Genomic DNA, 13,605 nt, shown 5'->3' with positions numbered 1-13,605 from the left:
TTGTGTGTGTACATATACATATATGTGTGTGTGTATGTGTGCACATACATACATAGTGGTACTGATATTCTTTTTGTATGTGTCTGTGCACATATAGAGGACGAAAGTAAAGGATGGGAGTGGAAAGACAGTAGCAATATAAGGTGATGGAAAGTAAGAGAAAATAAACAATTAAAACATAGAGAAAGCCAAATCCAAAGAACCAAACCTCTCAGTGACAACTCTCATTCTGAATTTTCAGATAGAATCATTCAGAAACTGTTCTGGCTAAATTATTTATTTATGACATAGTTAAATACTTTCTGAAAAAACCTTCATGGTGTGTGTCAGTTTTGAGAAGTGCCTTTTCCTGGTGAACAAATGTCAAAATATATTCTGGGGTCAAAGAATCTAAGTTTGTGTAAGCTTCCTCATAGCCTGAAAAGATTCTTGGAGTCTGTAGTATTGGTTTCAGAGCTTCAAACTATTGTAATATCCCTTTAGTCCTAAGTTCTAGCATGCTGAGGATGTTCGGGCCAATCCAGGGATATCCTTCTGTTTTGGAGAGACCAAGCAAAAGCAAAATATTAATTTTTTTGTATCTTCTGCCCTTAGTGATATTTCATTAACTCTTCTTGACTTTGAATTTTTACTGTGTTCCTCTCCATGAAATAATTTTTGTATTTGCAGTAGCTCTAGGCCCACTCACCAGTTCTGTTAGCCTTATTCTTTTTAAAAAGAAAATGCTTGTTTCAGACCCCATCCGCTATTTCTTGCGTGACTTTCATAGGTACCCAGATTAAGAAATATTTCATTGAGAAGTTTTATCTTTTGTTTTAGCCTCTTTTTAAAAAAGATTTTTCTCTTCTGTGGTATTACCATAAACTATCAAAAGCTATTTAAAAAGAAAATATTAGTAATGATGGCTCATTTGAGGGGATTGCAAGTCATATTAATTTAAACTTTGGTTGAGAGCTTATCAAACTAAGTCTGGCTAAAACTCTTAAAAATCAAAATTTATAATTTACATGATTGTAATAAAGTGTAATAAAGGAATACATTTTGAGAATATTCAGAAAAAGTAGAGTAGATTCTGGGTTCAGTTCATCTCAAGAGTCAGGGGTTTTCTAAGAACAGTGGTTCTAAAACTTTCTTATATAATGGTTTCTTGGGCAACTCCTTGAGGGAGGGTGTGTAGTCTCAGTGGTGCATTGCCTTTGGGACTAATGTCCCTCAGGCAATTATAGCTTTCTTTGTACCTCAACAACATGCTCTCTATTTTTGTTGGTTTTTCTTCTTCCTCTTTCTGTTTTTATACATTTAGCTGTCTGTCTTCCCCTCTGTCCATTTCTCCAGCCTTTCCCTTCACCCCTCTGTTCCTTTCTTTCTTCTGTATTTTTTTTGATTCTTGCTTTTCTGTCTTGGCTATAGCCCTGCTAATGAGATACATGGGGATAACCCCTTTTTTTTTTTTTTTTTTTTTTTTTGAGACAGAGTCTCACTCTGTTGCCCGGGCTAGATAGAGTGCTGTGGTGTCAGCCTAGCTCACAGCAACCTCAAACTCCTGGGCTCAAGCAATCCTGCTGCCTCAGCCTCCCGAGTAGCTGGGACTACAGGCATGTACCACCGTGCCAGGCTAGCTTTTTCTATATATTTTTAGTTTGCTGGTTAATTTCTTTCTACTTTTTAGTAGAGACAGGGGGTGGATCTCGCTCTTACTCAGGCTGGTCTCGAACTCCTGACCTGGAGCCATCCTCCCGTCTTGGCCTCCCAGAGTACTAGGATTACAGGTGTGAGCCACCCCGCCTGGCTGGGATAACCCTTTTGTTATCTGTCATAGCTCAGGAGGCTGCTGATGTCTTAGTTCAAGGGCTCTAAGTATTATGCAGTGATGATCTGATATCTCAGATGCAGCCTCACTCTTTTGTGTATGATTGTCAATGTCTCCAGTAAATAACTGATTTACTGTAGTTACAAGTTGATAAACATTTGTTTGTCCTCTGAATATTTTAAAGCAAGTCTTACTGTTGGTATTTTCTTTTTTGTGAAAGAGATTTTAAAAAATTTCGTGTCAGGCATTGTTCCCACGAAAAGTAAATGTCTTAACAAAGAGACTTAGGATTTGGAAAACTGTATTTATTCTATTGTGTTCTAGTTAATTCTAATCCAGAGGATTGGTTTAAATAAGTTATCTTAGTATTTTTTTTGGAGAGTTAATTTTTGTTTAAGTTGAGGATATAATCAGTGCTTAGAAATGTATTGAAAGTAGCCAAAACTTGCTAATATTTATGGTTATGAAAATAATTATTTTTCCTTTAAAACAATTTAAGATTTTTTAAAATTTCTGGGGTGAATTAGGGGTGTACTTTTCCCTAAAAAGGACTGGCAATCTCCAAGCCTACACTACTTACCAGTAGTTTAGAAATAGACTGGGCCCTGATAGTGAATCATAAACTATTATTAGGTGAGTTAAGTATTTGCGAACTGTCCAGGGTTTCCAAGTCTGTTGTTGTCTTGTCAGAACCAGTTCTTTCACAAGAGTTTTTAATCAAAAATTGAATGAAGCATTGCCATATGAATATATTTAAATCTTGAGAGACAGATGTGGGTTTGTTTCTTTACCAAACCTTTTCTTTTTCTCACTTTTAGATAATCACTAGAAATTAACATATTCTCTTAAAATAAGGTTTGCATACATTTCATTCTTACCAACTTTTAGATTTATTTAGAAAATTTTGCTTTGCTTTCCACAGTTTTAATCCTAAGAAAAAGAAAATATTTTAATTATGAAGGTACAAGGTATTCTGAAGTCAGTGGGTCAAATGATTTGACTGGAGAAGGTTCCTCTAGAAGAGTAACGAGAGGGCACTAGAGAGGAAGGTTGGAGCCATGTTCTGGATACCCTTGGTTGACTAAACCAGGTTAAGGAATTTGAGCACGAGGAGGGTCTGGCCAGGGGTAGCAGTGAGGTTTTTTTGAGCAAGGGGGGTTGTACTGAAATATATGTTTAGGGGAGATCAGTCCAATATGCTCTGTAAAGGTGAGCTAAAGGAGTAAAGAGACTGAGATTGGAGAGATAATTTAGGCTGTTTTGGTAATTGAGTTTAGTGGATTTTGGTCAATGGAAAATGTTATCAATATGGATTTTTATGGAAACAAGAGGTCTGGGTTTTTTGTTTGTCTGATTGGATTTATTTAATTGGGAGGACATTCTCCATTTTGGCTTAAACATTGTTTTTAGATACGTTAATTTTTGACCCTAACTTAATGTGGTATTGTAGTCCTGTGGTAGTCAAGATGGGTAAATAATGCGTTTTTCATACTAAATATTGCTATTTATATTTAAAACTTACCCCGTTTTGTTTTCTTAAACATTTCCATGCATTTTTATATTTGCTATACTTTTGAATATATTTGCTTTAACAAATGATGGTTTTATTTGGTTTTGTAATAACTTTTATGTGAAGACGAAAGTGTTTTTTTTAGGTCATGGCAATTGAACCTGAGCAGATTGTCTTCGGGGTTGAGTGTGTTTGGTTATTAGCAATGTCACATAATAGTGGAGCTTCTATAAAATAAACCAACTCTTATTCAGTTGGAATTTACTGGGTTAGAGGAATTGCCCCTCTGTTTAAAGTAGCCTTCTATTTATTGAAGAACTTTTTCCCTTTCTTGGCTCTGTTTTTTACTCTGTGTACCTTAGATTATTCCTCAGTGAATTTCACATTAGTGAGGCTTTCCTATAGTAACTGATTTTCCAGCATTTAGTTTTTTTATTTTCATGTAAAAACATTTAATTTTTTTTCTCCACTGCCTTTTAGCAGTTAAAATATGCCAGAAAAATCTTACTAGTTTGTTCCTGGATTTAAATTTTGTATTGGGTAACTGTTTTCATTAGAGGATTCTGATTTAAGAAGATATATTCTATATTGAATTAGAAGTAGCTTAGTTGTGCATAGCCTGAGACTTGTTCTAAAATAAGTAAAAGGGATTTTCAGATGGGCTATTAAGGTGCCTTTCTTAAGCTTCTTCAAGTTAATGGATTTCTCAGTAGAGACATCAGAAGTGTGTATGTGTGTGTCTGTGTGTATGTATGCCTACTATTTTTATAGGCTCAGTGATGTGCTAATACTATCTAATGAAGCTCAGAGGCTTCCATTAAGCCATTGGTTAACTCTTCAAATAGATTTTGTTAGATATGGTTATCTGATCAGTAACAGCTCTGTATTATAATTTATCTTATGTAAAGACCATGGGAAAAAAATCACTTTATCTCTTTGTATATATTCTTATTTATACCAGAGGAAATTCTCTTCTCTGTACCAGAGGAAGCTCTCTGCTCTATTATAGGTGGTAATTTTGGAAGCTTGTGTGTGTGTGTTTGAAAGAGATGTAGGCTGTTAAGTAAATTAACAAACATTGATATGATTTTTGACGAGAAATTTGTGTGGATTAAATAAATTTTGGGACCTGTTCATGTAATAGTCATACTGTAGGTTGAAAGTGTTTTTTAAAAAATCACATAAAGAATGGTAACTTTAATTAGTAAAAGTGCTAGATTACAGAAAATACACAAAATGTATGGGTAGAAGAATTTAAGATTCATTGAAATTTGATCACAAATGCTGTTATAATGAAAATATCTATAGGACAAAAGATTGACCAAAAATTTGATGAATTGTTTATTTAGCAGAGCAAAATTCAACAGGCAAAATTTTTTTGACTGTCCTTTGGAACTTGGTATAATAGAATTTAAACTGAGAAGAATTGAAGATTAATTTTCTTACTTTAAAAGAAAAAAATCAGTGGTCTTAATATTTTCACTTTATGTTTGTATTGTTCTTTGCTTTTATAAGGTGCCCTGATCTCCCCTGTGACACAGTCATGCGGATTGCAGTCGGTACAGGCTTGGGTGGTGGCTGCCAAGCACTGTGTTGGGCAGCATGGATAGTTACGGTCAGAGTTCAGGTGAATAGTTTTGCGTTTGATCATGCTATAGCTATTCTCAAGTGGCTTATCCCAGGCTTTTCTCTGATTTCTCCCTGTGTGCCTATAGGTGGAATCAGAGAGCAGGACTAGCTTTCAGGTTTGTTGCGAATTAACTCAGATTACCTCCACAGATAAGATTGATTATAGGATTCTGTTACATCCCCATGCCTAGCAGGAGACCCTCTTGATGATCTGCCAGAGGTGGCTGGGAAATTTATTCCTAACGGAGTTGTCTATGATGCCATTTTGACCTGCTGGTGTAAAAAAAATGCCTAAAATCATTGGAGTTCTCATTATATGAAGTATGGTGCATACATTCAGAAAATAAATCTAGGATTAATTTTCTTGCCCCCCCTCCTTTTTTTGAATAGCATCATTTCAGTGTTCTCCTTTGGAACTATGCTCTAAAATAACTTACTGGAGGACTGAGAAAAAATGTGGCAGGCTGAAAAGATAATCTAGATCAATTCAATAAAGTTTTTATATTTTGAGAGATACTATAAATGGACCGAGATATATATAATGTACAACACATGGTCCCCACTCTCAGATAATTTATAGACAAATGTATACATAAATGTGTGAGAGAAGGCAAAATACTCTTAAGTGTTACAATTCAGTATAAAAATTCTAGTGGGATTTAGAGGCAGAAAGGGTGAAGGGTAGAATATCGGTATTAATAATATGGAGGGGAAATTTTCTTTTCTTTTCTTTTCTTTTCTTTTTTTTTTTTTTTTTTTTTTTTTTTGGAGACAGTCTCACTTTGTTGCCCGGGCTAGAGTGCCATGGCGTCAGCCTAGCTCACAGCAACCTCAAACTCCTGGGCTCAAGCAATCCTGCTGCCTCAGCTTCCCAAGTAGCTGGGACTACAGGCATGCACCACCATGCCCGGCTAATTTTTTTCTATATATATTTTTAGCTGTCCATATAATTTCTTTCTATTTTTAGTAGAGACAGCGTCTCGCTCTTGCTCAGGCTGGTCTCGAACTCCTGACCTCAAACAATCCGCCCGCCTCGGCCTCCCAGAGTGCTAAGATTACAGGCGTGTGACACTGCCCCTGGCCATGGAGGGGAAATTTTTAAAAAAGTAAAATAGAGACATTTTCTGAACAAAATAAGATTCCTCCAAATGTGCTAGTTCCTCATTCACGTCAATGTACACTCTATGCACGTTAATTGTACAACTGTAATACTTTGTTTCAGGCATAGTGCTAGATTCTAAGGGTTCAGAGATAAAGACTACACCCTCCTGCAAAGAATTCATGGTCCAATTTAGGGTTACAGATAATAATAATTAGCTACAATGAAAGAAATAATACAATAAAAATGTATACAAAGTATTGTGAGAACTCAGAAGTTTTTATTTTTTAAATTGACAGATAAAGTCATATGTATTGTGCATAACATGATGTTTTGAAGTATTTATACATTGTGGAATGACTAAATCTAGCTAAGTAACATGCATTATACACCTCACATTGTTATCATTTTGCAGATGAGAGCTCTTAACATCCACTTTCTTAATGTTTTCAGCAATGCAGTATGTTGTTAACTATAGTCACCATGTTGTACAACAGATTTCTCAGAAGTTGTTTTAAATAATGTTTCTCCCCAAAAGTGGGTTTTGGAAATATATTAAACATGAAAGAATGGAGTTGGGCTTTTATGAAGTGTTGTTGGATTGTTGATTTTTTAACTGTTTACTGCTTTTAGCTGATAAAAACCATTGAATCAGGTGCTGCCAGTTTATGTTTGGTCTTTGAGAAACTGAACCTGAGATTTCTTAATCACTTCATTTCATTGATTGTTTTGTTTTACTTTTTATTAAGGCTAAATGATTTGTTTAGCTAAGTAACTACTTTATTATAATTTCTCTGGATTCTCTTTGCTGCCATCATTTATTTGGTCTGATCATGGTATAAGAGAAGAATGGGATGCTTTGTCTATGAGAATTTTCTCATCTACAAAATGAGACTTGTTAGGAGGATCAAATGAGAAGATATGAAATCCAGCTTTATGTGTTATATAAATATCTTGTATTTATTAAACAGAGTTAAACGAGGAATGGGGTGGATTGGTATTTTATTCAGAAAAAAAATCAGGCCACTTTATGGTCTAGGTAGATATACATATACTACATTACTTTTGGAAACCGGAAAGTACTTGTGGTAGCGCATTTTCAATGTGTCACTTATGACATAGATCATTTTAAAAAACTGTTAGCAGGTGTGTATGTACTTAAAACTTTTAAATTAAATCTTGGTATCTAATCTTTTATGTTAAATTGTAAGAAGAGTGGCAGATCTTGGTACTTTCTAATATAGACTTTCCTCTTCTCAAGAGAATAATGTAATTGAAATCCATGTATCAGCTATTGAGATATAACAAATGTTAACATTTTTGCTGTGGTTGCTAATCACAAAGGTTTTAAACATTTGAAGATAGGGTTGTATATTTGTTTTTGTTGTTTTTTTTAAATCATATTTGATGATAGAAAAACAAACACATATGATTGATTAATGCTTAATAAGTTGTATCTTCCTCCTAGAAATATTTAGTGTATTTACAGTGGAAGGAGCCTCTGATCATGTCTGGGAAGATGTAGATAGCCAGAGTTCCGAGAAACTGTTGCCTGAGCAGATCAAGGGGATTCTCTTATTAGGAAACTCATTCATCTCGTTGTTATCAGGTGTAAAACATTACAGTGGTGCTTTAATAGAAGGTTCAGAATAAAGTTTAATATTGTCCTTTTTTAAAACAAGGGACTAACTAGAAAAGTAAGCTTTGTTTTTAACCACTCAGACATACCTTAATCTTGGTAGTTGGACAACATAACGTAGCATCTGAATTGTAAGCTTTCTTTGGAACGTTTTGAAAAGCAAATGACAAACCAAGACTGCAGCAAAATAAGTAAGGATCAAGAAAATCCCTGCTGTGGAATGTGGAGGCTAATAGCATGTGAAAAAGTCAGTTCTTTCCATTGGCTTCTAAAATCTTTCGTTTCTAGCTTGGAGGGCTTTTACTTTGTTTTGATAGGATCCCTGCAACTGAGCTTCTCACCTCTTCCCAGTGGAAGTCTTCAAGTACTTATCTGCAGTGTTACTGCTCCTTCACTGGTACAGTGGAAGTTCTAGGCAAGCCCCTAGTTCAAAGAGAACCATTATTCTTTTTTTCTGGGTCTTCAGAAGGCTCTTTTAGTTCAGTAATTTAAATGACAGTATAACCTGGGGATTGCTATTCCAATTGGAATCCATAATTTCATTTTAGAAAATTTTCCTGGCAAGTACTGAGCAGTGTTAGCAGGTGGTAAGATATACCTCTAGTGTGTTTCAAAGGAAGCGCTGAGTCTTTTCCTTCAGACCAGTTTAGTCTGCCTCTGTGATCCCAATTTACTTTGCATTTCTTCTAACAGCTATATATCATTTATTTGTCTGCCAAGAATCATAGTCAAAAAGTTAGCAGGCAAGAGATGCATCAATTGTGGTATAGTTGAATGGTGTTTTTAGGGCTACCTTTCACTACAGAGAGGACAGGAAAGCAGCATGAAGTGGTGATAATCATTAATAACTCACTACCTTTCTCATTTTTTTAAAACTTTTTTGGGTCATTTGTCTCTATTGACCAATTCCTTGACCAATTCCTTTTTGAAACTGTGACTTACGCTCATGAAATTAATCATGCATTTACAGCGGCTTCAAATTCTGTGAGCCTTGTGATTGCTGCCATGCTATTTTAAAGTGTTTTAGCCCCTGCTTTGGGAGGCCAAGACAGAAGGATTGGTTTAGGCCAGGAGTTTGAGACCAGCCTGGGCAAACATAGTGAGACCCCATCTCTACAAAAAATTAGAGAATAAGTTGGGTGTGGTGGTGTGTGCCTGTAGTCTCAGCTACTTAGGAGGCTCAGATAGAAGGATCACTTGAGGCCAGGAGTTTGAAGTTGCAGTGACACTGTCTCTAAAAATAAATAAATAAATAAAAGTCTGTTAGCTCCATTCTTCCGAGTTCTACTTAATTTCCAACCATCTTTGGAACATTTCCATTTAATTTTACTAGCCTAACTCCCAAATTTCCCATTTTGTTTGTACCATTAGCACTCCCCTGAACTTAAAACCTTAGAGTCATCTTTAAAGTTCCTTACTTCTTTTATTAAGTCTGTTGTAAAGTCATGTGTCTTCCTGTACAGAGCCCTTTTGATTTGTTATGGCTCATCCATTATTACTGTCACCTTTTTCTAGTGGATTTCACTCACAATTGGATCACCTTTATCTAGGTCACCTTTTTCCTCTTATCCATCTTGTACCAAGTGGTCAGATTAGTTTAAAATATAACTTGTTTCACTGCTTTTTTGTCAAAGATCACACAGTTTTCCTCCATCACTGCTAAGATCCCGTTTAGGCGTGGGCACTGAAGGTGGCTCATTTTATGTATCCGGTTGATCTTTCACTCCTCTTTGAGACCATCTCCTTAAGTAAGCAGGTGCTGTGCATGTACCATGTCTGTGCTTTTATTCTCTTTGTCTTTGTAAATGTTCTGGACCATAGTGGTGGTTTCACTGCCTCCCAATGTATCCAAATCTCTCTGGACTTGTTCAGAAAGCTTCCCTGATTCTCCAAGTCTTTGTTAGTTTGTTTCCTTAAAAAAAAAAAAAAAAGTTACTTTGTGTGGATATTTTTCATCTTTCTCCAATTAGATTATAAACTCTTTGAAAACAACGTCTATATCTATTCTACTTTAGTGTTTGTGTTTTGCAGTTTTTCGATGGGTATAGTAAACATTGAATTAGTGAAATTAAAAATAAGAAATTTAACTAATGTGTTAATACATTGGAGACTCACATGTTCAGAAATGGTTTTAACTTTTGAAATGTTTTTTCCCCTGTGAATTTATCAAGTTCAATTGAAATCAGTAGGTTGGCAGTCACTTTTATTCTGTAAATTTGGCCATTTTGAAACATTGATCTTCTATTTAAAAATCATTGCTTCCAAGAAGATTTAGAAGTTTCTCAAATTGTTTGCAAAAGTTATTAATTTGAATGTGATTCCAAGAAACTGGTCAAAATGTGAATCTGTGTTCCTGGAAACAGCAAACCAATGATACTTGCCTCCATGCTTACCAGATAAAAGTATTTGAAAGTCAGTGTAGACTGCCCCTTAAGATGTTGGAAGAGTGGTCTCTTGAGTATTTGAATCAAGAGGAGAAAACATCCAGTAATGTGACTGTAACTAAAACACTTTAGTGTTCAAGAAGGACTTAATGTCAGATCTGAAGAAGGTCTAGAGGACAGGTGAAAGGCTGTTATGTAAAATAAACCAAAAAGATTTCATTTTCAGTTTGGAGAAGATGTACACAACCTATATCAAGAGTCTACTTCAAGCTTGAGGATTTGTATGTGTGTGGTGTGGTTAGGATGAAAACAAAAAGAAGTCTCCTGTGCCATGGTGCCAAAATCAAGGTGATATTACAAAGCTGCTTCTGAATATTTTCATTTTCTATTTTGAATTTGCACTAACAACCATACTTGGCCTGCTGCAGTATGTCTCTGTGCCACTATCAGAAGCAGACTCCCAGACTGGAAAGACCCAAAGAGCAGACAAATAAGGCATTTCATATCTGTATCCTAATCAGAGACACTTCCTGGACAGAAAGTTATCTACAAATGTTAATATGTGTGCTGTTTTTAAGAAAATGGTGATGAGTTGGTTCAGAATACTACCAGTAAAGATGATTCTTTTCAGCGGTCTGTGGAGAAGTAGGCATTTTCAAAATACTCATGAGTGCAATATGGTTAGAATGGCAATAACAGCCTCATCCTTTATTTCCAAACAAATTAAACCTTCATCAATTCAAGAGATAAATATCTTGTTCCTTAATTTTAAGCACTTTTTTAGTTTTGTTTTCCATCACTTATGTATTACCTTCTGCTTGGTTTTCTTCTACTTCTCTGCTTAAATATTATACTTTGGAGTTTCATTTCTTTTTTGTTTTGCTGTTACGAGGGATCCCTTTTAAAAATCTTCCCAGGGTGTTGAATGTTTTCTGTATTTCTCCTATATAATATTTTTATCAAAGAACAGGATAAGAGCTTTTTAATGCCTTTTTTCAAAAGCAGAAGACAAAAAGGACTTCCTTACCTTGTTGCTCTTTTGCTCTTGTTAACCTGTTGAGCACATAAGTCAAGGGGTAGGAGATCCGTATTTCTGCTCAGCAACATCGACTCACAGAAAAAAATCAAGAGGTTATGTGTAGGTTAAAATTAACGTATTCTATGACGTGGTTGAAGAAGAAGGAAAATGATAGAAATAAGAAGGATAAAGTAGTAATTCAGATTTAGGCCAGCTTGAGAGTGGTTTTTTGTTGTTTTTATTTATCTAATTTTTTAGTTGTGGTGAGATGCTTTTGTGAACAAGAGATTGTTACTTTCATTTTTGCCAAGTCAGGAACATCATTTGAGAGAGAGGAGCTGTTATTCCTAATGCTTAAAATTTTAATCTTAGAAACTATAATTTGTTTCATTGTTTTGATCCTCACCCCCCCCCCCCCCCCGCGTTTTTTTCCAAATATAATTTAGTGTTCTGATCTAGCTTGGTTCTATTTGGAACCAAACAAAACAATGGCAACAGTTTTTCTTTAAACCCTATGAAATATTTTTTATGAATAAATCCAGAACTTACTAAGAATGGATATTTCTGATTTAAACTTTAAGTACAATTTAAAATGTAGGGCCTGTATTTTCAAGATAAGTCTACAGATTGGATTTAGTAATTGGATCATCTCTTCATGATTATACGCCCTTTTCCAAGGGCTGCAAACAACAAATGTACCTTGTGTCTTGTCTGAGAAGCATAACCCCCTAGAACTAAAGGACCCTTCAGACAAGAGCATGGTGAAATGATTTTAGAATGAGATTCTATTCTACCTTCGAAACAGAGCATATACCTCCTAGCAACACGTTTTAATATTATTGTGAAATCATTTCTTATATTTAAATACCTTCTTATCCTTGAAGATGTCATTTTAAGTCTCACAGACCTTGGAGCATTTTTATAGTAAGGGGGCTATATTAGTTTGACTTTACTGCTCCCTTCTTACTCAACTGGTGATAATAATCTGCTTTCTTCTTGGGGAGTATTATTTTAAAATAAGCCATTTAATGAAGCCAGTCCAGGTCTATTTAGATCATTGGTACGTGCTGCTTTCATATCTTCCAAAGATCACGCTAGTTTTCCCATGGTGTACCAGGTGGTTAGAAGCTGAAGAGGAATTGTAGCATCTGTCTTGGAGATAGATTTTGGAAGAGTCTGGAATACAATCTGTCCTGACTTTTTTAGGTTGAATTTTCAAGCTTTGATTCTTTTCTTGAAGTTATTTCTACACTTTAATGAGGAAAATTTCTTAACAAGGCTTATTGTGTAGCTTAAGCTAGAAGCTCCCCCAAGATCTTGCCTGCCTCCCCTCTATCCCCCTCCCGCCCCTGCAAGTGCGTGTTTATCTGTAGTACTTGGCGTACACGTACAGGGTATCTTATGCTGTGTTCTGTACTTTTATTAAGGAAGCACTGGCATATTCAGCTCTAGTACTGCCAGTTTATAGTAATTGAAATTTCTTCTAGAGCTGAATCTTTTAGTTATACTCCCTGCTTTGAAGAGGAAGAGAGAATTTTTCTTTAAAATTATCATTCTTTTGCTTGTTATCTTATATTTATTCATTTTAGATAGGAAGTTAAAGGGATATTGAGTTGATGCTGAACTGTTGCAACTCCAGGTCCAAGGGTCCATGCCACACCACACTCAGTCTAGCAACTGTTAGTAAGACATTTGGAATCTATATTTTCCCTATCCAGACTATTAAATAAGATTGACAGCAAGGATTTAGTGATTAGAAATACTATGTACTTTGTTCCATTGCCTTTCAACAAGAATCAGCATGTAAAGTTGAAATTTTCTGACCAGAATTTGAAAGATTATGATGTAATTCCCTGGGCCTTGATTCCAGAAGAAGGAGCTCTCTGAATATGGGTTTACTAGTTGGTGGTGAATTCATGAGTCGCCAACTATTAGGCCTTTATGTCCAGATATTATCTTAATTTATGGAGTAAGGTCCCTGAGTTCTCCTCTTTCCTTCCACAGGGCAAGCAGGAGGACTTCAAGACGACAGTTCTGGAGGGTATGGAGACGGCCAAGCATCAGGTGAGGGTGGCATTAGATGCTTGCCACTTAGTAGCAAGAGCCGCCAAGTCAGGAGTTGATGCTTGCAAGTGTTTTTGGCTGTGGTATCCACATTTTAGCCAGAAGCGCAGGTGAAATTTAACCCACAGGGCATAGTTGTGTAGCAGGAGAGGGTGTAGCCAGAACAAAGGCAAGCAAAATCTTTTGAAGTCCTCAGGCCGATCTCTGCCCTCCACTCTTCTCCGTGTTTTTGAGGAGATGGCGGGTACTTTTCTCCCCAGCAGCCTTTATAGTAATAATAAACATGATATAAAACATGGACTTAGGAATCATGGGACCTTTAAAAGGAAAGACAGCTGTATACACAGAGAGAGAAGCCACAAAATCTTTTTAAAAGAGAAGGACTAATGACTAGGACTAGTCAGAACAGCTATGCAGGCAAGCAACATCTTTTTTAAAATGGTTGTTATATG

At 35.7% G+C, this 13,605-nt stretch overlaps 1 protein-coding gene across 2 annotated transcripts in view; it reads left to right on the top strand.

The window, feature by feature from the left end:
* KDM1A (lysine demethylase 1A) overlaps window positions 1–13,605 on the top strand; it is a 60,030-nt gene that overhangs the window by 9,740 nt on the left and 36,685 nt on the right. The window contains exon 3 of one of the 2 annotated variants that reach the window (XM_045546064.1): window positions 13,094–13,153. The exons of the other annotated variant lie outside the window; for it this stretch is intronic. Coding sequence (XP_045402020.1) covers window positions 13,094–13,153 — 60 coding nt within the window. The remainder of the gene's footprint in view (window positions 1–13,093; window positions 13,154–13,605) is intronic. 2 annotated transcript variants of the gene reach the window in all.

This window comes from Lemur catta, chromosome 3 (genome assembly GCF_020740605.2).
Source record: "Lemur catta isolate mLemCat1 chromosome 3, mLemCat1.pri, whole genome shotgun sequence".
Taxonomy (NCBI): Eukaryota; Metazoa; Chordata; class Mammalia; order Primates; family Lemuridae; genus Lemur; species Lemur catta.
This window is presented reverse-complemented; position numbering and strand designations above follow the sequence as displayed.